General features: G+C 38.5%; 1 protein-coding gene across 9 annotated transcripts in view; it reads left to right on the top strand.

Moving 5' to 3' along the window:
• Positions 1–23,083, top strand: part of TRDN (triadin) — a 373,465-nt gene extending 350,382 nt beyond the window's left edge. For 7 of the 9 annotated variants that reach the window (XM_073789556.1, XM_073789557.1, XM_073789553.1 and 4 more), the window contains 3 exons: positions 15,472–15,513; positions 17,292–17,330; positions 20,141–23,083. In XM_073789556.1, coding sequence (XP_073645657.1) covers positions 15,472–15,513; positions 17,292–17,330; positions 20,141–20,280 — 221 coding nt within the window. In that variant the 3' untranslated portion in view covers positions 20,281–23,083. The remainder of the gene's footprint in view (positions 1–15,471; positions 15,514–17,291; positions 17,331–20,140) is intronic. The other 2 variants (XM_073789551.1, XM_073789550.1) reach the window with 1 other exon arrangement.
• The last annotated feature ends 474 nt before the right edge of the window (positions 23,084–23,557 follow it).

The following is a 23,557-nucleotide window of genomic DNA, read 5'->3' as shown; positions in this document are numbered from 1 at the left end:
GTGTGTTAGTTTCTGCTTTATAACAAAGTGAATCAGTTATACATATACATATGTTCCCATATCTCTTCCCTCTTGCGTCTCCCTCCCTCCCACCCTCCCTATCCCACCCCTCTAGGTGGTCACAAACCACCAAGCTGATCTCCCTGTGCTATGCGGCTGCTTCCCACTAGCTATCTATTTTACGTTTGGTAGTGTATATATGTCCATGCCACTCTCTCGTTTTGTCACAGCTTACCCTTCCCCCTCTGCATTTCCTCAAGTCCATTCTCTAGTAGGTCTGTGTCTTTATTCCTGTCTTACCCCTAGGTTCTTCATGACATTTTTTTTCTTAAATTCCATATATATGTGTTAGCATACGGTATTTGTCTTTCTCTTTCTGACTTACTTCACTCTGTATGACAGACTCTAGGTCCATCCACCTCATTACAAATAGCTCAATTTCGTTTCTTTTTATGGCTGAGTAATATTCCATTGTATATATGTGCCACATCTTCTTTATCTATTCATCCGATGATGGACACTTAGGTTGTTTCCATCTCCGGGCTATTGTAAACAGAGTTGGCTTCTTTAAATATATTTTCTCTTTGCCTTTTATCTGCTACAGTTTCACTGTAGTTTATTGGAACAAGAGCTTCTTTTTATTGTGAAGTGCTTCCAGGACACAATTTTTTTCTCTTTTACCAATGTGGGGGATTCATAGCCATTATTTCTTCAAATATGGTGTCTTAATTTATTTCCTACTGCTGATTAGGAATCTGTTATATATGTATATTATTTGTTCTCTCTTAACATCTCTTTCAGATTTTTCATCTCCTTGTGTCTCGATGCCATATTTATTCTGATTAGAATTTAATCAGTTCTAATATATATATTCACTAATTATATCTTGAGCTCTATATTATTTTAACTAATCCAATGAGCTTTTATATGTTATATTTTTATTATAAATTACTTTTCAAATCTTATTTGTTATTTTCACAATCTCCTATTGCTTGTCCTTATAAATTTATATTCTATTTCTTAAAACATTTCATATATATTAAATTTTGAATTAGAAAATCTCAGTATTTGAAGTACTTTGTGATATAAATTTGTTGTTTGTTGCTTTTTCAGACTGTTACTCATGATGGTCTTTTTGTGTTTGGGACTTTGATTATGAGGTCCTATTTATTTTTCTTTCCCTCATTTTTATCTGACCTTATCTTTCTTTGTCTCTATTGTCCCTGTCCTGCTCAACTTTTATTCCACTCCTAGCAGCTTCTTACCATTTGAGGGGTCCTGCCTTGAAAGTCAACACTGGCTCATCAGTTTCTCAAGGTCATAGGGTACCTGATGGCATCAGCACTCAGACCTCACGGTGAACACTTTATGCTCACCTGCTAATGACTGGGCAAAGTCCCTCCCAGTTTCAACTGATGATCTCAAGTTGTTCTGACTCACTTTTCAGAAAATATCTGTTGGCTCTAGTAGGGTTCCCTATTTTCAGGTATCTCAGAATCCCCATTGTTTCTTCCTGCTTCCTCTTCTGCAAACACTGATACCTGGTGGGTGTTTGACTGGCCAGTTGTCCCCAATCACAAGTACTTTAGGGTTCACTCCATTTTGTAATAAATATTGTCCATGGCCTTTGCTATCTGTTTTTATGGTGGGATTTGGAGGAGATCTGAAAACTGCTGTCTTCTCAGGAGCCCCTGGGACAGTCATATGTTCATCCCACTGTCTCTGACCTAATAAGGGCGCTTAGCCCCTGCACCCCCACTTTGCTCCTTGTACACTTAGTTTTTGTGTTCCAGTTTTAATATAATCACTTGTCCTCAGGATGACTTCACTTTTCGTGTATCAGCAGGGTTTTGTCCCCTTCCTGGAGCAGGAGGGAGGATTCTGTTTGGAGATTCCTTTACTTCCTCTGAATGCAGCACTACAACAAAAGATGTGATTTTGTAGTTGTCGTTATTGTCTACCATAGTATCAGAAGTAATAGTGCCTAAGAGTTTTTTTAATGTCACCCACAAATCTTTTTTGTTTTTTGGTTTTTTTTTGCGGTACACGGGCCTCTCACCGTTGTGGCCCCTCCCACTGCGGAGCACAGGCTCCGGACGCGCAGGCTCAGTGTCCATGGCCCACGGGCCCAGCCGCTCCGCGGCATGTGGGATCCTCCCGGACTGGGGCACGAACCCGCGTCCCCTGCGTCGGCAGGCGGACCCTCAACCACTGCGCCACCAGGGAAGCCCCACAAATCTTGTTTTAACCAAGGTTCATGCCTTACTTTTCTAAATTAAAAAGTAAAATATCTGATAGCCTCGTTCCAAACAGCTGTATAAAATTAAATTTGTTATTAAAACTTTAGACAATCTTAATCATAGAATCCTCAATTTAATCTTCTTTCAAACCAAACCATCCTCATCCTCAGTTAATACATAAAGACACAAACCTTTGAAAAAGGAAAACATGCCTTCTTGTGGTATATATATGAAAACTTAATTCAGGATAAAATGATTGACTCCCTTTTTTATTGGAGGCCCCTTGGTGAAATGGAATCTTATTGGATATCACTTGCTGCAATGGAATGTTGATGGATACTAACATCAGTGTAGTTTTTGTTAAAAACAAATTAGCAATGAATACATGGTAGAATTACGAAAGTCCTCACAGGGTAGTGGCTGATAACAGGGAAACTGATTTCAGATGGACTGGGTTCCCATCATGACTTAAAAGCTTGGGTAAATTGCTTAACATCTTTGTGCTTAGTAGTCTTATTTTTTTCAATGTGAATAGTGATAATAAAATTACCTAATTGAAATTTGGGGAAGATGAAGTAAGATAAAAAAGAGTGCATAAGTGACTGGTGCATAGTAAGTGATCATTAATTGCTATCTGTGAGGATGATGATGATAATGATGAAAATAGGTTACTTCCCTTGTTAGAGATAGGCTTTGCTTATAAGATTTTGTGTCAAAATGGATGAAACAATGAGATAAAATAATAATTTAAAAATCTCACTTATTTTGGGGTGAACTTAAAACAATCCTACTTTTTTAGAAAATGGGTGCTTAAATTCATGGAGATTTTGTTCCAGGAGAAAAAATAATGGCGCACTTACTTTTGGCCGAAGCCTTCTAAATAGGCACTAGCTGCAGTGCTCACACCTTCTAGATCCCAGAGAAAGTCTGTGTATAAGGCATAGTTGGTGAAATGTTTGTCACTGTCCATTATTAGTCTTCGGGTACCAGAAATGTGGCCACGTTCATTTACTGGTGATGGTAAGTTGTTCTGACATTACCCTCAAAACAGTTGTGTCTTATCCCTAGAGTGACGGGACAGACACTCAGAAAGGATTGCATACTTCATTGAATACCCTTGGCTTCACTGTATGCAAAAGTCCAAATGTGAATTGTTTCTGCATACTTTATTACTCCCTGCGGGCAATTCCAAGAATCTGTGGAGATTGCTCAGTGTAGCAGTTAATTTTCTTTAAAACTCATGATCATTTTAAATAATAGAATGTATAGAAGGAGCATTTCACACCTGACAGCTAAAATAGACTAGCTGTCAAGTGTTGCCTTGAACTACTATAGATTCTTAGGATGTCTTGAAAAAACATAAACTCTTAGACTATAATATTCTATCAGGCTATTTACAGATAATCTATCAAAAAATCAGCTGAGAAAATAATTTGGAGCTTTCAATATTTCTGCAGACACAAGATGATGCTGTGAATTAGATAAAGTAAGAAGAGTGAGGAAGAATACAAAAATCCAGGCTAAGTTACTTTTGTGTCTGTGCCTAAGGATCCTAGGTGCTTACCTATGAGTACTTCCTGAAACTCTGCACAAATCAGAATAGACTGCCAGTAGAAATAAACATGCAGTAACTGCTGGTACATACACATGCATTATTTAGGTAGTTTTTATTTATTTATCCTGTTTGCTAAGAGAATGCAGAGCAAACTGGGCACTACACAGGAAAATGTTATCTGTAAAAATAAGAAAAATAAATTTAACAGTCTATGCTATCAATGTGGATTCTTTAAAATTGTCCTTCTCTCCAAATTACAATCTCTTTTAATCTTTTCCCTTTTTTACCCACCACTACCCTCTCATGCTCAGGTGAAGAAGCATTGCTTCTCCCAAGATTTATCACTCCATGTTCCTCCTTGACTCCATCCTTTCTTGCTTCCCCTGCTCCCTCAATCCCACATCTTCAGTTCTCACTCTAAGAGATCCTCTTCCCCCTGCTGACAAATATCTTCAGATGATTCCCTTGTATAAAATGTCTCTTACCATTTCAATTACTGAAGCTCTTGTGCTTTGGTTCTGCTTCCATTTACACCCACACTTCTGAACTAAGTTTCCCACCAATTCTTCACCACCCCTTCAGTCTTTAATTCCATGAAATCTGAAAATTAACCCTAACAATTTCCAGAAATAGTGCTCTTTTTAATTTTTTTAAATTTTTCTTTCTTTATATGTTCCCATATCTCTTCCTTCTTGCGTCTCCCTCCCTCCCACCCTCCTTAATCCACCCCTCTAGGAGGTCACAAAGCACCAACCTGATCTCCCTGTGCTATGCGGCTGCTTCCCACCAGCCATCCACTTCACGTTTGGTAGTGTATATATGTCCATGCCACTCTCTCACTTTGTCCCAGCTTACCCTTCCCCCTCCCCATATCCTCAAGTCCATTCTCTAATAGGTCTGTGTCTTCATTCCTGTCTTGTCCCTAGGTTCTTCATGACCACTATTTTTTCTTTTTAGATTCGATATATATGAGTTAGCATACGGTACTTGTTTTTCTCTTTCTGACTTACTTCACTCTGTATGACAGACTCTAAGTCCATCCACCTCACTACAAATAACTCACTTTTGTTTCTCTTTATGGCTGAGTAATATTCCATTGTACATATGTACCACATCTTCTTTATCCATTCATCTGTTGATGGACACTTAGGTTGCTTCCATGTCCTGGCTATTGTAAATAGAGCTGCAATGAATATTTTGGTACACGACTCTTTTTATTTATTTATTTTGCGGTACATGGGCCTCTCACTGCTGTGGCCTCTCCCATTGCGGAGCACAGGCTCTGGACGCGCAGGCTTAAGCGGCCGTGGCTCACAGGCCCAGCCGCTCTGTGGCATGTGGGATCCTCCTGGACCGGGGCACGAACCCGCATCCCCTGCACTGGCAGGCGGACTTCCAACCACTGCGCCACCAGGGAAGCCCACGATTCTTTTTGAATTATGGTTTTCTCAGGGTATATGCCCAGTAGTGGGATAGCTGGGTCATATGGTAGTTCTATTTTTAGTTTTTCAAGGAACCTCCATACTGTTCTCCATAGTGGCTGTATCAATTTACATTCCCACCAACAGTGCAAGAGGGTTCCCTTTTCTCCACACCCTCTCCAGCATTTATTGTTCGTAGATTTTTTGATGATGGCCATTCTGACTGGTGTGAGACGATATCTCATTTTGTATTGATTTGCATTTCTCTAATGATTAATGATGTTGAGCATTCTTCCATGTGTTTGTTGGCAATTTGTATATCTTCTTTGGAGAAAGGCCTATTTAGGTGTTCTGCCACTTTTGGATTGGGTTTTTTGTTTTTTTTGACATTGAGCTGCATGAGCTGCTTGTAAATATTGGAGATTAATCCTTTGTCAGTTGCTTCACTTGTAAATATTTTCTCCCATTCTGAGGGTTGTCTTTTCGTCTTGTTTATGGTTTCCTTTGCTGTGCAAAAGCTTTGAAATTTCATTAGGTTGCATTTGTTTATTTTTGTTTTTATTTCCATTTCTCTAGGAGGTGGGTCAAAAAGGATCTTGCTGTGATTTATGTCATAGGGTGTTCTGCCTGTGTTTTCCCCTAAGACTATTAGAGTGTCTGGCCTTACATTTAGGTCTTTAATCCATTGTGAGTTTATTTTTGTGTATGGTTTTAGGGAGTGTTCTAATTTCATTCTTTTACATGTAGCTGTCCTGTTTTCCCAGCACCACTTATTGAAAAGGCTGTCTTTCTCCATTGTATATTCTTGCCTCCTTTATCGAAGATAAGGTGACCATAGGTGCGTGGGTTTATCTCTGGGCTTTCTATCCTGTTCCATTGAGCTATATTTCTGTTTTTGTGCCAGTACAATACTGTCTTGATTACTGTAGCTTTGTAATATAGTCTGAAGTCAGGGAGCCTGATTCCTCCAGCTCCATTTTTCTTTCTCAAGATTGCTTTGGCTATTCGGGGTCTTTTGTATTTCCATACAAATTGTGAAATTTTTTGTTCTAGTTCTGTGAAAAATTCCAGTGGTAGTTTGGTAGGAATTGCATTGAATCTGTAGATTGCTTTGGGTAGTAGAGTCATTTTCACAATGTTGATTCTTCCAATCCAAGAACATGGTATATCTCTCCATCTATTCGTATCATCTTTACTTTCTTTCATCAGTGTCATAAATTTCTGCATAAACGTCTTTTGTCTCCTGAGGTAGGTTTATTCCTAGATATTTTATTCTTTCTGTTGCAGTGGTAAATGGGAGTGTTTTCTTAATCTCACGTTCAGATATTTCATCATTAGTGTATAGGAATGCAAGAGATTTCTGTGCATTAATTTTTGATTGTGCTACTTGACCAAATTCATTGATTAGCTCTAGTAGTTTTCTGGTAGCATCTTTAGGATTCTCTATGTATAGTATCATGTCATCTGCAAGCAGTGACAGCTTTACTTCCTCTTTTCCAATTTGGATTCCTCTTATTTCTTTTTCTTCTCTGATTGCTGTGGCTAAAACTTACAAAACTATGTTGAATAATACTAGTGAGAGTGGGAAACCTTGTCTTGTTCCTGATATTAGTGGAAATGCTTTCAGTTTTTCACCATTGAGGACGATGTTGGCTGTGGCTTTGTCATATATGGCCTTTATTATGTTGAGGAAAGTTCCCTCTATGCCTACTTTCTGGAGGGTTTTTATCATAAATGGGTGTTGAAGTTTGTCGAAAGCTTTCTCTGCATCTTTTGAGATGATCATATGGTTTTTCTCCTTTGATTTGTTAATATGGTGTATCACATTGATTGATTTGCATATATTGAAGAATCCTTGCATTCCTGGGATAAATCCCACTTGATCATGGTGTATGATCCTTTTAATGTGCTGCTGGATTCTATTTCCTAGTATTTTGTTGAGGATTTTTGCATCTGTGTCCATCAGTGATATTGGTCTGTAGTTTTCTTTCCTTGTGACATCTTTGTGGTTTTGGTATCAGGGTGATCGTGGCCTCATAGAATGAGTTTAGGAGTGTTCCTACCTTTGCTATATTTTGGAAGAGTTTGAGAAGGATAGGTGTTAGCTTTTCTCTAAATGTTTGATAGAATTTGCCTGTGAAGCCATCTGGTCATGGGCTTTTGTTTGTTGGAAGATTTTAAATCACAGTTTCAATTTCAGTGCTTGTGATTGGTCTGTTCATATTTTCTATTTCTTCTTGGTTCAGTCGCGGAAGTTTGTGCATTTCTAAGAATTTGTCCATTTCTTCCTGGTTGTCCATTTTATTGGCATATAGTTGCTTGTAGTAATCTCTCATGATCCTTTGTATTTCTGCACTGTCAATTGTTACTTCTCGTTTTTCATTTCTAATTCTATTGATTTCAGTCTTTGTTTTTCTTGATGAGTCTGGCTAATGGTTTATCAATTTTGTTTATGTTCTCAAAGAACCAGCTTTTAGTTTTATTGATCTTTGCTATAGTTTCTTTCATTTCTTTTTCATTAATTTCTGATCTGATCTTTATGATTTCTTTCCTTCTGCTAACTTTGGGGTTTTTTTTTTTTGTTTCTTCTTTCTCTAATTGCTTTAGGTGTAAGTTTAGGTTCTTTATTTGAGATGTTTCTTCTTTCTTAATGTAGGATTGTATTGCTGTAAACTTCCCTCTTAGAACTGCTTTGCTGCATCCCATTGGTTTTGGGTCGTCGTGTTTTCATCCTTTTTTTCTAGGTATTTTTTGATTTCGTCTTTGATTTCTTCAGTGATCTCTTGATTATTTAGTAGTGTATTGTTTAGCCTTCATCTGTTTGTATTTTTTTACAGATTTTTTTCCTGTAATTGATATGTAGTCTCATAGCACTGTGGTCAGAAAAGATACTTGATACGATTTCAATTTTCGTAAATTTACCAAGGCTTGATTTGTGACCCAAGATATGATCTATCCTGGAGAATGTTCCATGAGCACTTGAGAAGAATGTGTATGCTGTTGTTTTTGGATGGAATGTCCTATAAATATCAATTGAGTCCATGTAGTTTAATGTATCATTTAAAGCTTGTGTTTCCTTATTTATTTTCATTTTGGATGATCTGTCCATTGGTGAAAGTGGGGTGTTAAAGTCCCCTACTATGGTTGTGTTACTATCGATTTCCCCTTTTATGGCTGTTCGCATTTGCCTTATGTATTGATGTGCTCCTATGTTGGGTGCATAAATATTTACAATTGTTATATCTTCTTGTTGGATTGATCCCTTGATCATTCTGTAGTGTCCCTCTTGTAATACTCTTTGTTTTAAAGTCTATTTTGGCTGATATGAGAATTGCTGCTCCAGCTTTCTTTTGATTTCCATTTGCATGGAATATCTTTTTCCATCCCCTCACTTTCAGTCTGTATGTGTCCGTAGGTGTGAAGTGGGTCTCTTGTAGACAGCATATATATGGGTCTTGTTTTTGTATCCATTCAGCTGGTCTATGTCTTTTGGTTGGAGCATTTAGTCCGTTTACATTTAAGGTAGTTACCGATATGTATGTTGCTATTACCATTTTCTTAATTGTTTTGGGTTTGTTATTGTAGACCTTTTCCTTCTCTTGTGTTTCCTGCCCAGAGAAGTTCCTTTAGCAATTGTTTTAAAGCTGGTTTGGTGGTGCTAAATTCTCTTAGCTTTTGCTTGTCTGTAAAGGTTTTAATTTCTCCATCAAATCTGAATGAGATCCTTCCTGGGTAGAGTAATTTTGGTTGTAGGTTTTTCTCCTTCATCACTTTAAATATGTCCTGCCACTCCCTTCTGGCTTGCAAGGTTTCTGTTGAAAGATCAGCTGTTAACCTTATGAGGATTCCCTTTTGTGTTATTTGTTGTTTTTCCCTTGCTGCTTTTAATATTTTTTCTTTGTATTTAATTTTTGATAATTTGATTAATATGTGTTTGTCCTGTTTCTCCTTGGATTTATCCTGTATGGGACTCTCTGTGCTTCCTGGACTTGATTAACTATTTCCTTTCTCATATTAGGGAAGTTTTCAACTATAATCTCTTCAAATATTTTCTCAGTCCCTTTCTTATACTCTGCTTCTTCTGGGACCCCTATCATTAGAATGTTGGTGCATTTAATGTTGTCCCAGAGGTCTCCTAGACTGTCCTCAGTTCTTTTCATTCTTTTTTCTTTATTCTGCTCTGCAGTAGTTATTTCCACTACTTTTTCTTCCAGGTCACTTATCCATTCTTCTGTCTCAGTTATTCTGCTATTGATTCCTTCTTGAGAATTTTTAATTTTATTTATTGTGTTGTTCATCATTGTTTGTTTGCACTTTAGTTCTTCTAGATCCTTGTTAAACGTTTCTTGTGTTTTCTCCATTCTTTTTCCAAGATTTTGTATCATCTTTACTATCGTTACTCTGAATTCTTTTTCAGGTAGACTGCTTATTTCCTCTTCATTTGTTTGGTCTGCCGGGGTTTTACCTTGCTGCTTCATCTGCTGTGTTTTTCTCTGTCTTCTCATTTTGCATAACTTACTGTGTTTGGGGTTTCCTTTTCACAGGCTGCAGGTTTATAGTTCCCATTGTTTTGGTGTCTGCCCCCAGTGGGTAAGGTTGGTTCTGTGGGTTGTGTAGGCTTCCTGGTGGAGGAGACTAGTGCCTGTGTTCTGGTGGATAAGGCTGGATCTTGTCTTTCTTGTGGGCAGCACCACATCAGGTGGTGTGTTTTGGGGTGTTCGTGACCTTATTATGATTTTAGGCAGCCTCTCTGCTAATGGGTGGGGTTATGATCCTGTCTTGCTAGTTGTTTGGCATAGGGTGTCCAGCACTGTAGCTTGCTGGTCATTGAGTGGAGCTGGGTCTTAGCGTTGAGATGGAGATCTCTGGTAGAGCTTTCGCTGTTTGATATTACGTGGAGCTGGGAGGTGTCTGGTGGACCAATGTCGTGAACTAGGCTGTTCCACCTCAGAGGCACAGGCGTGACACCCGGCTGGAGCACCAAGACCCTGTCAGCCACACAGGTCAGAAAAAAGGGAGGAAATAAGAAAGAAAAGAAAAGAAAAGAAAGAAAGAAAGAAGGAAAGAGGGGGGGAGGGAGGGAGGAAGGAGGAAAGAAAGAAAGAAAAATAATAAAGTTATTAAAAAATTGTTAAAAGTTTAAATGTAACAAATAAAAAAGAAAGAAAGAAGAGAGCTACCAAATCAAAAAACAAATCCACCAATGATAACATGTGCTAAAAGCTATACTAAAAAAAAGCAAAACCAGAAACAAACAGACAGACAGACAGAACCCTAGGACAAATGGTAAAAGAAAAGCTATACAGACAAACTCACACAAAGAAGCATGCACATACGTCTACAGTTGCTCCCAAATTCCACCGCCTCAATTTTGGGATGATTCATTGTCTATTCCGGTATTCCAGAGATGCAGGGTACAGCAAGTTGATTGTGGAGATTTAATCCTCTGCTTCTGAGACTGCTGGAGAGATTTCACTTTCTCTTCTTTGTTCGCACAGCTCCTGGGGTTCAGCTTTGGATTTGGCCTCGCCACTGTGTGTAGGTTGCCTGAGGGCGTCTGTTCCCGCTGAGACAGGAGGGGGTTAAAGGAGCAGCTGCTTCGGGGTCTCTGGCTCACTCAGGCTGGGCAGGGGGAGGGAGGAGTATGGATGCAGGGCGAGCCTGCGGCGGCAGAGGCCGGCGTGACGTTGCACCAGCCTGAGGCGCGCCGTGCGTTCTCCTGGGGAGGTTGTCCCTGGATCACGGGACCCTGGCAGTGGCGGGCTGCACAGGCTCCTGGGAGAGGAGGTGTGGATAGTGACCTGTGCTCGCACACAGGCTTCTTGGTGGCGGCAGCAGCGGCCTTAGCGTCTCATGCCCGTCTCTGGGGTCCGTGCTGATAGCCACGGCTCGCACCGTCCCTGGAGCTCGTTTAGGCGGCACTCTTAATCCCCTCTCCTCGAGCACCCCAAAACAATGGTCTCTTGCCTCTTAGGCAGGTCCAGAGTTTTTCCCGGACTCCCTCCTGGCTAGCTGTGGTGCACTAGCCCCCTTTAGGCTGTGTTCATGCCGCCAGCCCCAGTCCTCTCCCTGCGATCCGACCTCCGAAGCCCGAGCCTCTCCCAGCCCCCGCACTCCCCGGCGGGTGAGCAGACAAGCCTCGGGCTGGTGAGTGCTGGTTGGCACCAATCCTCTGTGCAGGAATCTCTCTGCTTTGCCCTCCGCACCCCTGTTGCTGCGCTCTCCTCTGCGGCTCCGAACCTTCCCCCCTCCGCCACCCGCAGTCTCTGCCCGCGAAGGGGCTTCTAGTGTGTGGAAACCTTTCCTCCTTCACAGCTCCCTCCCACTGGTGCAGGTCCCGTCCCTATTCTTTTGTCTCTGTTTTTTCTTTTTTCTTTTGCCCTAGCCAGGTACGTGGGGAGTTTCTTGCATTTCAGGAAGTCTTCTGCCAGCATTCAATAGGTGTTCTGTAGGAGTTGTTCCACATGTAGATGTATTTCTGATGTGTTTGTGGGGAGGAAGGCGATCTCCACGTCTTACTCCACCGCCATCTTGAAGGTCTCCCCAAACTAATAGCTCTTAAAAACTTGTGTCTATAGCTCCAATTCAGTGAGTATAAAGAGCTATACAAATGCCAGCCCGTAATACCAACATGTTCAGAAGATCAAAATCGTAGCCACACAGACAAGAACTCCCATTTGTTCAATGACTCTGCTACAGTGGACACATCTGCTTTAGATGGACAGTTGGATTTCCTGATATTTATGGTTCCTTTGGAATCTAAGTTTCTATGTAAGTATAGGATGGAGTCTACAATTTGAAACTCAAGATAATACATTTTTATTCTTCATTATTTGGAATATGATTGCCTACATTACTTATAGTGGCTAGGCAAACAGAACAGATATTATACTTTCCTCTTCATCGTCATTACCATTTCCAAAGGCAACAGGGTAACTCGTGTATTCGTCCACACTTAAGGAAAACAGATTGTTGGAAGAGCAGAGGGCCACGCTTAGAGGAACACTGTTTTATCTCTGCTCTGTACAAGTGCATGGCTCACGTGTAACTTTGACTCTGTCTGAGCATGTTGGCAGATACTTGTTGAGCAATATAATGCATAGGTTCTGGAATCAGAGAGTACTGAGTTTAGAAGGCCATTCTCAAAAGGTAGAATGGCATAGTGGTTAACAACACAGTCTCTGGAACCCAAATGCTTGCGTATGAATCCTGATTTCCCCACTTACTAGCTCTGGGACCTTGACTTTCTATCCTTCAATTATCCCTTCTGTAAAATGGGAATAATAATAGTGCCCTCCTCACAGATTTGCTGAGGAGGTGAAATGTGTTACTATTTGTGCTTAGTACAACTGATGGGACATTATAGGTGCTCTCTCTGGGCCATAAATGTAAATCCTCATTCAAGTGGATCTGACTCAGGCAAGTTGGGATTCATGCTCTAGCCCTGCCACTCACTCATTTTATGACCTTGGGCAGCACTTAACCCCTCTCTGCTCTATCTATACAGGAGATTTAAAATAAGAGCACCTACCTCAGAGAGGTGTTGTAGGGATTGAATGTGCTATACATGTGAAATTACTTAATAGGACCCAGCATGCGGTAAGTGTTAGGAAATACTATTATTGCTATCATTAAAAGTGATGTTGTCTCAGGACTTCCCTGTTGGCGCAGTGTTTAAGACTCCACCTGCCAATGCAGGGGACATGGGTTCAAGCCTGGGAAGATCCCACATGCCACAGAGCAACTAAGCCTGTGCGCCGCAACTACTGAGCCTGCGCTCTAGAGCCCGCGAGCCACAACTACTGAAGCCCGCACGCCTAGAGCCCATGCTCCGCAACAAGAGAAGCCACCACAATGAGAAGCCCGCACACCGCAATGAAGACTAGCCCCTGCTCTCCACAACTAGAGAAAGCCCATGCACAGCCATGAAGACCCAACGCAGCCAAAAAAAAAAGAAAGTGATGCCTCAACTCTCCCAGTTTTGTCCATTAACTCAATACACATCAATTCTAAACTTTTCCAGACATCTTGCCTTCTCTGTCTTGCTTCTTTCTAGACATTTGCAATTTCATGACTGGCCAACACCACAACTGAACTCAAAGAAAACGAAACTTTTCATGATCCCCAGCTAATAAGTGCCTCTTAGGTTTCCCTCCTTGCTGGGAATGGCAACACTACCTTCCTCCAAGCTCAAATAGTGGATGGTGCTATCCCTTATTGTATTCATCACTTTCACTCACACATGCCCAATTCTATTTAACTCTGCATAGAAAGCCTCATTTACTCTCAGCTCCTTCAGAGACTCCTAGTTGCAGAAATCATGGTTTCTAGGTTGACTATTAAAATGCATTCCCAATTTCTTTCTCTGAATCCATTCTCTTATGTTCTAGCCTTGTTTTTACTAAGTACATCTAAAATATTATTTCTCTCTTGAACAACCTTCATTTGCCGTGACATTAAATAGAGACAACTCAGCCTGATCTGTAAACACCTTGCACATGACGATCTTATCCAACCTTTCCAGATGTGGTTCTCCTACCGTCCTCAGCGTTTACCGTGCTTCTCAACTATCCTCTGTCCTTTGCTGGATCTAGTCTTTCTTCATAGTCTTTCTAACTACCCCTCTGCCAAAAGCAAGTCACTCAAAATTCCCCTGGCACATTTTATACTTCTTTTATAATAATGACTGTATCCATTCAGAGTCAAGTATTTTGTCCAAACCACCACTTGCCCAATCAAGGCACAAGTTACAAGAGTAAACGTATTTAGTGCTTTTCTCCATTTTTTGTATTCTGAGTAGTGACAATCGCATGAAGTATTCCTAGATCAGTAAACTGTTACTGTTAAGTTGCTTACACAGAGATTGCATGTCTACGGCAATTGCCCTAGGCTTACAGTTTACCTTGTGCCTCTGTTCTCCTGGTTAGCCTGAGTGATTGACGTGTGACTCCATTCTTGCCAGATTTTATCACCTGTAGCTAGTTTACTCTGGTTCAGAATACTGATTTTGCAAAAGAGAGGAAGCTTAGGTTGTTATTCTATCCATATTTATTTCCCCATGAGTAACAAATAGATCCAGAGAATAGGTGCCTTAGTTTTAAGTGTGCTATTACCTACAAAAGTAAAATCTATATTTCTTGTACAAGTACCTTGTAACATTTTAATTTTGTAAACATCCTTCATAGAAATTAGCAGATTTTGACTACACAATTAAATATAGTTATTACTTGATTCATCTAAGAACTGATATCTTTAAAAAATAAGTATTATTTTACTTAAAAATATCGTTTAATCATTCCCTGATTTATAATTGTTGATAGGACAGTTTTAGGTCACTTAATTCAGTATTTAATTGAGTTAAGCCTGTATTTAAATATTTTAAAAACTAATCAGGTTGAAACTTTAATAATTCACCATAAAAAATGCTAGCAATTTTGTTTCTTTTTCCCATTTTGTTCTTTTACATAGTAACATCTCTTCCTGAAGGTCACATTTCTTCCCTATTAGAGAAAATTTGTATACTAACTTATTTTACCCCTTTTGTATTTGTGGACAGCTGGTATGCAAAATCTGAATAAACAATACAAAAATGACCCTCTTTCCAATCATGACAAGTGCTAAAAAATTGATATAAAAATTTAAAGATCATTTAATTATATTGTATTAGAATGATCTCCGACTTAAAATTACTCCTGCATTATTCCACTATGTACCTTTTAAGTAGACTACACAAAAGACCAAGCGATACACCTAATGCACCTGAAGAGTCATCATTTATATATTTGAGTTTTGTTCAGCTTTTAATGCCTTTTCATTGCCTTTACGATTGTCAGAAGTCAGTCAGCTAATAAAATACATGGGCAGAGATTTTCCTCTTGATCTGCCATACGTGTATGAATTTATTTACCTCAAATTCCCGAAATTCCAAAAGTGATTGTGGTTTCGGGAAGCAGTTTTAGGAGTCAGAGGAGGACAAGCATGTTTGGGAGGGTCACTGCAAGCTCTCCTTGCCCTAGCCAGACTTCGCTGGCCTGCTGACCACAGTCCTGGCACAGCATCTATTTCCTCCCCACCCTCTGCCCAAGTCAGAGAAGTTGCCTTATTTGTCACAAAGTTCTTATTCATAGAGACACTTCATGCTGAGTTTATAGATTAAGAGACCCTCTAGCTCTTAAAAACCTTTAAATACAATATTTCCTCTTTGGGAAATCTGAGAAATAGATCATGAATTGATATGTCTTTCTTTACTCTCTAGGAGAAGATTCTGAAGATGTACCAGCTTCAACGAAAGCTAAAGGTAAGATTGTTATCTTCAGTTCACTATGAGTTTTCTCTTAAGTCTGCAATATTTTTTCTGTCTGTTTTATTTAACTATTCTTGATCTGGTTTTCAGCTTTACCTAGGCAATGTTTAGAGGTAGACTTATTTGTAAACAAACAGTTTTTGTACGTTATTTGGAAAACATATATATATATATATATATATCTCCATATATTGAAGCCTAAGTGGACACTGATATATTTACAAGTAATTATTGAATAATTAGTTGGCCAATCTGCTTACAATAGCAATATTTCAAAATTATCATTTCACCAAGGATTGGGGAGATGTTATTTGACAGCAGGAGGTTCACATAAATGTTCAAATATGAGATTGATGTGTTTATTAAGAAAAACTAAGATAACTTGCCTATGCTGGCAACAATAGCATAGAGGAAAGATGGAAGCAAGGAAGGAAGGAAGGAAAGGAGGGAGGAAGACAGATCTCAAACCTCAGAAAAATTTGCTACAACCAGATACATGACCTTAGGCGAGTATTTCCAGGACTAAATTTCCTCATCTGTATTGTAAGGTTTTCAACTAATTTAATTTAATGCATTTTTTTCCTGAAGGGTTTCCTGGCTTCCTAGTTTGGCTTGTTATATGATAGATATTTGCTGTTCTACTTCAAGACTTGCCTGTGGACAATAAGAGTTTGCCTAAGAGGTGTTCTTGTCATCAAAATATAAGTGTTGTGGCAGTGTCTGGAATTAATTGACAGTGTGGAAAATAGCACTTTGAGAAAAGACACAAGAGAATAGTTTTCTGATTCTTATGAAATGATTTACACTCGTCTTAAGATATTTTTGAATACTAAAATTTTTAGATTTTTTAAAAATTGAATTATTAAGAACTATAACTTTTAATATATTTTTTAAATTTCTAGACCATAGCTTCTCAAACAATTTTATACACAAATCATTTGGAAATCTTGTTAAAATGAAATAAGTTGAGGTTGGGGACCAAGAACTGTGTTTATATCAGTTTCCCAAGTGATGCTGAAACTGCTGGCACATGGATCACACTTTGAGAAGGAAGTTTTTTGAACTCATTTAGAATTTGATGAAATCTAAAACCTGCTTTAGATGAAACACACACACACACTCATATCTTAACATTTCATAGTTTTACAGGAAACTCGCAAAAGTTCATCTGTGGACACCAGTTAAGAACTTCTAACCTGGGAAAGGGGGTTCAAATGGATAGTGTCAAATTATCCTTTGTTAGATATACACATGGTGCATGTCACTCAAGCAAAAGAGTCCTTGAATCACATGAGAGAAGGAAAGGATACAGAATACTAGCCTGCTGCTATTCTTTCAGGACAAGGATGATCATTAAAACTTATGTCTCTCACAAATTTAAAATTATTTTGACTAAAATGTTTGTTTCATAGCCAGATTCCATCCTTACCATATTATAACTCTGAGCATCAAAAACCTCTTCTGAGAAAGGAATGGGTGTCAGCTAGCCCTCCATTAACATCAGGACCAGTTTCTATCTGAACAATCGCCTGTAACATTTCCCATTCTTTTCTTTCATTGCCTCCTCTTCTACTCCTGGATCTTACCTACTAAATTTTGTAGTTAAAGGCTGAACAGAATCTGAATAAGAACCTAGAGTATATTCTAAGGAGGGCAAGTGGCTCCTGTTTCTTTCATACTGTGCATTTTTTGGCATTTTTCAGTTCCCTACATATTTGTATAATAGCTGTGAATGTACAAGTTATTTACTTTCATATTTTTGTATCTACTAGAAGAAGCTGAAGATGTGTCTTCCACAAAGAAGCAAAAAAGTAAGTTTTTTTAAAAAGATTAAAACTACTGAGGCATTCTGTAGATGGTATATATAAATTGAAACTTTAGACTCCCTTAAGAAGAAAAAGAAGAAGATTTTTAGCACAGACATGAAGAATAACATTACAGTAGGTCTCTTACATTTCAAAGAGAAGTTCTGCATTTTTTGCGTCAGGCAAGTGGCACATATTTGGAGGAATTACAAAGCAATGATGGAAGTGGCACTTATTGCAAACCGTTCTACACAGCTCTGACCCTGAGCACTCCAACCGAATCTGTGCTTAAATGCGTGCTACTGTCTGCTTTGTAAAAAGACAGCTGAAGTGATATGCTGAAATTTTTTATATCAAAAAGAAGAAAATGTAGAAATAGGTCTCAGCAATTCAATTGCTTAGAGACTCATTCTAAGAATGAAAGTTCTTTTGGATTGTTCTCGATATATGGCAGGCTCTTAATGTTCAATCTTTGGGATCGTTGATTTTAGAATGCAATCAGTATTCATATGCAGTTACAAAATTCAATGTCCAAGATTCTCATTATTTCAGTACTTCTAAATTAGATATTTTTCTTCAGATGGTAAAGCAATACATCTTGAATTCACATATGCATAAGAATCATTGCTGGACAGACTAAAGGAAGCAATTTTTAAAATAGGTGTAACCTAAGTTTGCTTCACATAATGCTTTTAAAGTAAAGAATAGACATTTATCTGAGGAAATGATGTCAATCATGTTCTCTGGGTTTTACAATGTTTCTTAGATGTATTTCTGAAGGAAATTAGAAAAATGTCCTCTATAATAGAAAATGCCTCCTGTTCTGTATTAATACTTGAATTATTGAACAAATATTAAGTGCCTACTATGTTCTAGGCACCATTTAGATGCTGGGGCTTCTGCAACAGATAAGAGGGATACTCATTATAACCCTTCATATAATCAGGTTGTGTGGAATATAAAGAAATAAGCAGTTTTAATACTTTCAGATATGGTTGCAAAATCCATAAAGTCAATCTGGGCATGTTTCTGACTTATATAGCAATGCTTTCCCAGTTGTTAACCTACTCATAACAAATTGTGGCTTTATCACATAACACTCAAAATCTCTTATTTCATAAATAAATATTAAAACATAATGAGATAGGTGGATTATATTAATGTCAGTTTCATGGTTGTGATATTATAGTATAATTTTGAAAAGATGTTAACCATTGGGGAAAACTAGGTGAAGGATACGTGGACTCTCTCTGCATTATTTCTTACAACTGTATCTCAAAGTAAATGATCTCAAAGTAAAAGGTTTAATTAAAAAGAAGTAAATAAATAAAATAATTCCATTATTTTAGTAAAAAAAGCACCAAGGTATCAAGTACTTTAAGTTCATTTTGGGATTTACTTGTAGCAAAACAATATTTTCTATTTTCATCTTACCATGAAGCAATTCTATAGTTTGATATTCATGAGCCTTTTATATAAGATCTAGAATAGGCAGCTATGATGGTATTTTCACTAATAACTATTTGACATCAATAAAATAAATGTCAGAACAGTGCCTACGGATCAGAAGGTTCAGCTGGAAAGTAGCCTGTTGTTGATGGACTCTTCGCCTTTTGGTACTGGTGCTGCCGTTTTCTGCCATCCTTCTGTGTAACCGTCCAACACCCAGGGGTGAGGGGGGTTGTGTTCCTGCCTCTGTCTGAGGCTAGAACAAAATAGAAAACAATTCTGGATGAGATAGAGTGGAAAGGAGAAGGACTAAACTCAAGATTTCTCCAAACTTTTCATCACTAAAAACCCAATGATTAAAGTCAGCTGACATCATGGATGATGAAATCAGAATAATCCCTTGTTGCTTTCCTTGGCTTCTTTCTACACACACTTTGCTTTATTCTACTTCGTAAACCCTTAGGCTCACATGGATTTGGCCAGCACGCCCCTCACCCCCATATCCCACATACCGCTAGCTGCAATTGTCATTCTCTTTCCTGGCCATGTGCAAGAAGTCTGTGGTTGGTTGACAGAATGCAAATGGATACAATGGACCACACTGAAGAGTCAGTAGGGGTCCATCATGGTGAGGAGGGGCTAAACTCACCATCTCTTAACAAAACTGCTACCTGGAAGCCTCGGCTCACTGGGCCCAGAGCTCATGCCGTATCCAATGCGCACACTGCCTCGCTGGGCTTTAACTCCTTTCCTGTGTTGTTTTCTACTCTGACAACAGAGCTGCTATCTGGAGGCACTGCCCTAGAGAGTAACTGTGCCATCTCAGGAGAGTGCTTGCCTCCAGAGTAAGGGCAAGTGGAAAACCTCAAGACTTTACAAATCACAAGACTCTCTGTGGTGTTATTAACACACGCACGCGCACGCGCGCACACACACACACACACACACACACACACACACACACACACGAGTTGGTTACTTTGCATATTGATAAGCTCATGTTTTGAAACCTGTTACTACATACCAGTTTTTCCAAATACTGTGCACATCTAGATTCCTATAAACTAAACACTTTGACTTTCTATGCCAGGCTTTTCTTATTATCATTTTAATAATGGCTTATTATGTGCCAGGAAGGATTTCAAGTGGTTCACATATATGAACTTATTTAATTTCCACAATATTTCTGTGAGGTTTTTTGTTGTTGTCTTGATTTTACATGTGAGGAACTTGCTGGTTGTTGCCAAGGCTATCTGGCTGGAGAACCCATGTCCATATGTATTGTATTAGACTGCCTCACAGTGTTTTACCTCTGTTCCTAATCACATTCTGCTTGTTTTAATAAATCATCATCCTCTATTCTTTAGGCCCCATCAGCTTCTTCCAATGTGTCTACTTGGATGGATACAATGGCTATGGATTTCAGTTTCCTGTCACTCCTGCACACCGCCCTGGAGAGAGCTCTGGCCAACCAAGTACTCCAGAACAGAAGCAACAAGGACGATAAGACACATATACACAGCCCTTACAAGTGCTTTAAGACTTTGAAAATAGGATCTTCTGTTTGTCCAGAGTGGCACGTGCAATTGAAATCATATAGTCCAGGGAATTTCTCTGAAAATATTTTACCCTCCTGCCTGGTGTAGAAAGAAAGAGTGAGCAAAGGGATCGAATGATAAGTAGACGAGTTGGAGGGTCTGGCGCTCAAGAATCTGTCATTTGTTTGTTGCTGGGTGTGGGTACTTATATTTTTCTATTTCCACTCGCTGTAGGGTTGTTCACAAATTAGGTTACATTTTACTTAATAATGGTCTTTTAAACATAATTGACACAATGACAAAATGAAATTTCTGGCTTCAGTTAGATATTTACTTTGAAGTGAAAACACGGACTATGCTTCAAGTTTAAAGGGTGTAGGAGCTCATACAAAGGCTGCTCTTTTGCATCATGTAGGTGTCTAAACTCAATTTACCCAGTAAGCTGATGTTTAATAGTTTGTTTTAACATCTTTATTGGATTACAATTGCTTTACAATGGTGTGTTAGTTTCTGCTGTATAACAAAATGAATCAGCTATACATATATCCCCATATCCCCTCCCTCTTGAGCCTCCCTCCCACCCTCCCTATCCCACCCCTCTAGGTGGACACAAAGCACTGAGCTGATCTCCCTGTGCTATGCAACTGCTTCTCACTAGTTATCAGTTTTACTTTTGGTAGTGTATATATGTCCATGCCACTCTCTCACTTCATCCCAGCTTACCCTGCCCCCTCCCCGTGTCCTCAAGTCCATTCTCTACGTCTGCGTCTTTATTCCTGTCCTGCCCCTAGGTTCTTCAGAACCATTTTTTTTTAGATGTTTAATAGTTTGATTTGATTTCTGTCTATCTCTATTTTAGTTGTGACTATGCTCTAAAAATGAGTAACAGTTGCACCAAAGAATGCTTTAAGTTCCTTATGATGCTCTTTTAGAGCTCAAAATATCTCTGACCTTTAGACATGATAAGATGGAGTAGAAATGTTTGATGAATCTTATCTCTAAGATTTGTCTTGAATTACTATTAGGACATTCACTCCAGTGGAAATACACCATCCAGTTAGGCAAGTCTGGTGAATCATTTGTTTAAGTATAAGCAAATGAGATGTAGAATTGTCAGATTTCTGCAGACTGTGCCCTAATGAAAATGTCACCTGGGTGAAATTTTAGATCAATCACTAAATTGGGGTGACAGATACAAGAGTATTTTCATTTCACTTTAATAGGATCATTCTATGGAGTTAAACAGGTTTTATTTCTCAAAAGAGAAAAATATGAATGTCATTAGAGGTGAAGGAATACGTTTTAACCATAAGTGCTTCACGAGATGTCTTACTTATTTTTTAGGTAATTGGTTACCAGTGTCAGTGAAATGAATGACAATCTTTAACTTATTTTGATGATGCATCATTGGGAATAACTACTATAGTTTTGCCATCCTTTTGTCTCCCAGTGATATCAACACTTGTGTTTTTTACCACATTTTTCTATCAACTCTAAAAGTCATGCCAGGGAATTCCCTGGTGGTCCAGCGGTTACGACTCTGTACTTCCACTGCAAGGGGGAAGGGTTCCATCCCTGGTCGGGGAACTATGATCCCTCATGCTGTGTGGCGTGGCCAAAATAATTAAATAAATAAAAGTAGAAGTCATGCCACTGTGACCTTTATCATGTTTACAGTTGCAATTCAACTTATGACACATTAACTCAGGAAATAAATTGAGTTATTCTTTCTGGCTTTATAATTATCTTCAGCGAAGTCTGAAGTAGACAGAGCCGACACTAGCCAAGTCATTTATTTTCAAGGACTGCAACTAAGTTTTTTAGCTCCAAGATGTAGAACTCTGTTTTACTAGACTATCATTAGGGTAGGACATTAGTAACATGTTAATTATTAATTAACATGTTAATTATTAATAATGAATTTTGTGAAAAGTTGATCTTGGCCACAGGCTGGTGGACCTAACTTACACCACAAAAGCCAATGGTACAATGAACCAAGATTAATGACACTCCTTACGTGGGGTGCCTAGAAGTGTGTAACTTCAGTACTGACCAGATGGTACCATCTTGTAAAGCCTCTTCATGTAATAATGAAAACTTGTGGAAAGGACAGTGGATGAAGTTTATTGCTCAACTGCTGCCCTAGCTTGTCCAGTTTAATGACTAAAGGAATAGAGAGCAAATATGACAGTTTTCTCAATTTCATAGAGAAGAATGGTTTCATTCTTTTCCTTCAGTGACTATTGAGCATTTACTCTTTCTAGGGCACTGTGTTAGGCACTGGACTATATAAGAAAAATATCAGCGATAAATTCTTTTCCCAGCGCTATCCTGACACAATATGTGGCCTTGGAAAATTTGCTAAACATACTGCGCTTGTTTCCCTGTGTGTAAAATAGGGATTTCAGGACAAACAACCTTATACCTCACAGATGTACTGTGGAGACTGACAAAATATCTTAATACAGATATGACATAAAAAACATTTTCTGAAATAATACTTTTGGATGTGGCAGTACTTTTCCCTCTGAGTGCATTTCTATATTATTTTATTGTTTCTTTCACGCTCATTATGAAAACTATTTGATAAAAAAGTTAAATATGACAATTTCTTGTAATTAGAATTAGACAAATGAATTATGATGTTAACGATATTAATAATAATTGTTAAGGTTTATCTGCTTAAAGTTACAATGATAAGAGCACATGAAAAATATTAACTAAACTCATCTGTTCGTATGAGTCCATCAAATAAAGTATTTCTAGTCCTTTCATGTTTGTGCTTTACATTTTAAAAGGAAAAGATAAATCGTTGGTTAAAAGTCATTGTCTTTAGTAGTTCACCTATAATTCATGTCATATTGGTCATGAACATGTAAGTAGTTAATAACTGTTTCAGTTCTTCATTTTGTCTAATTGGTATGAGCTACCCATCCCAACTCTTTACTCTGCCCCACACTTTACCTCTTATTAATAGATGAAGGTCTATAGAAAATAACTACCTAAGGTTTTAAATTTACATTTAGTTTTCATAAAGCCTGATAATGGGGCAAAGCTTTTTCGAAATAATTCCCATGAAAAGTGCTGGTATATTGTTTCCTTCTGGTACATCCCTGTCAAAACTCCTCATGGAAATATTGTGGAAACTAAAACTGTATATTGAGGGACTCATATTATTTCTTTGAGTTATTTTACTGGAAAAATCAGAGAGAATAGCCAATATTATTGCTGATTGAAAACTCAGAG

The sequence above is a fragment of the Tursiops truncatus genome, chromosome 12, assembly GCF_011762595.2.
Source record: "Tursiops truncatus isolate mTurTru1 chromosome 12, mTurTru1.mat.Y, whole genome shotgun sequence".
Classification (NCBI taxonomy): domain Eukaryota; kingdom Metazoa; phylum Chordata; class Mammalia; order Artiodactyla; family Delphinidae; genus Tursiops; species Tursiops truncatus.
This window is presented reverse-complemented; position numbering and strand designations above follow the sequence as displayed.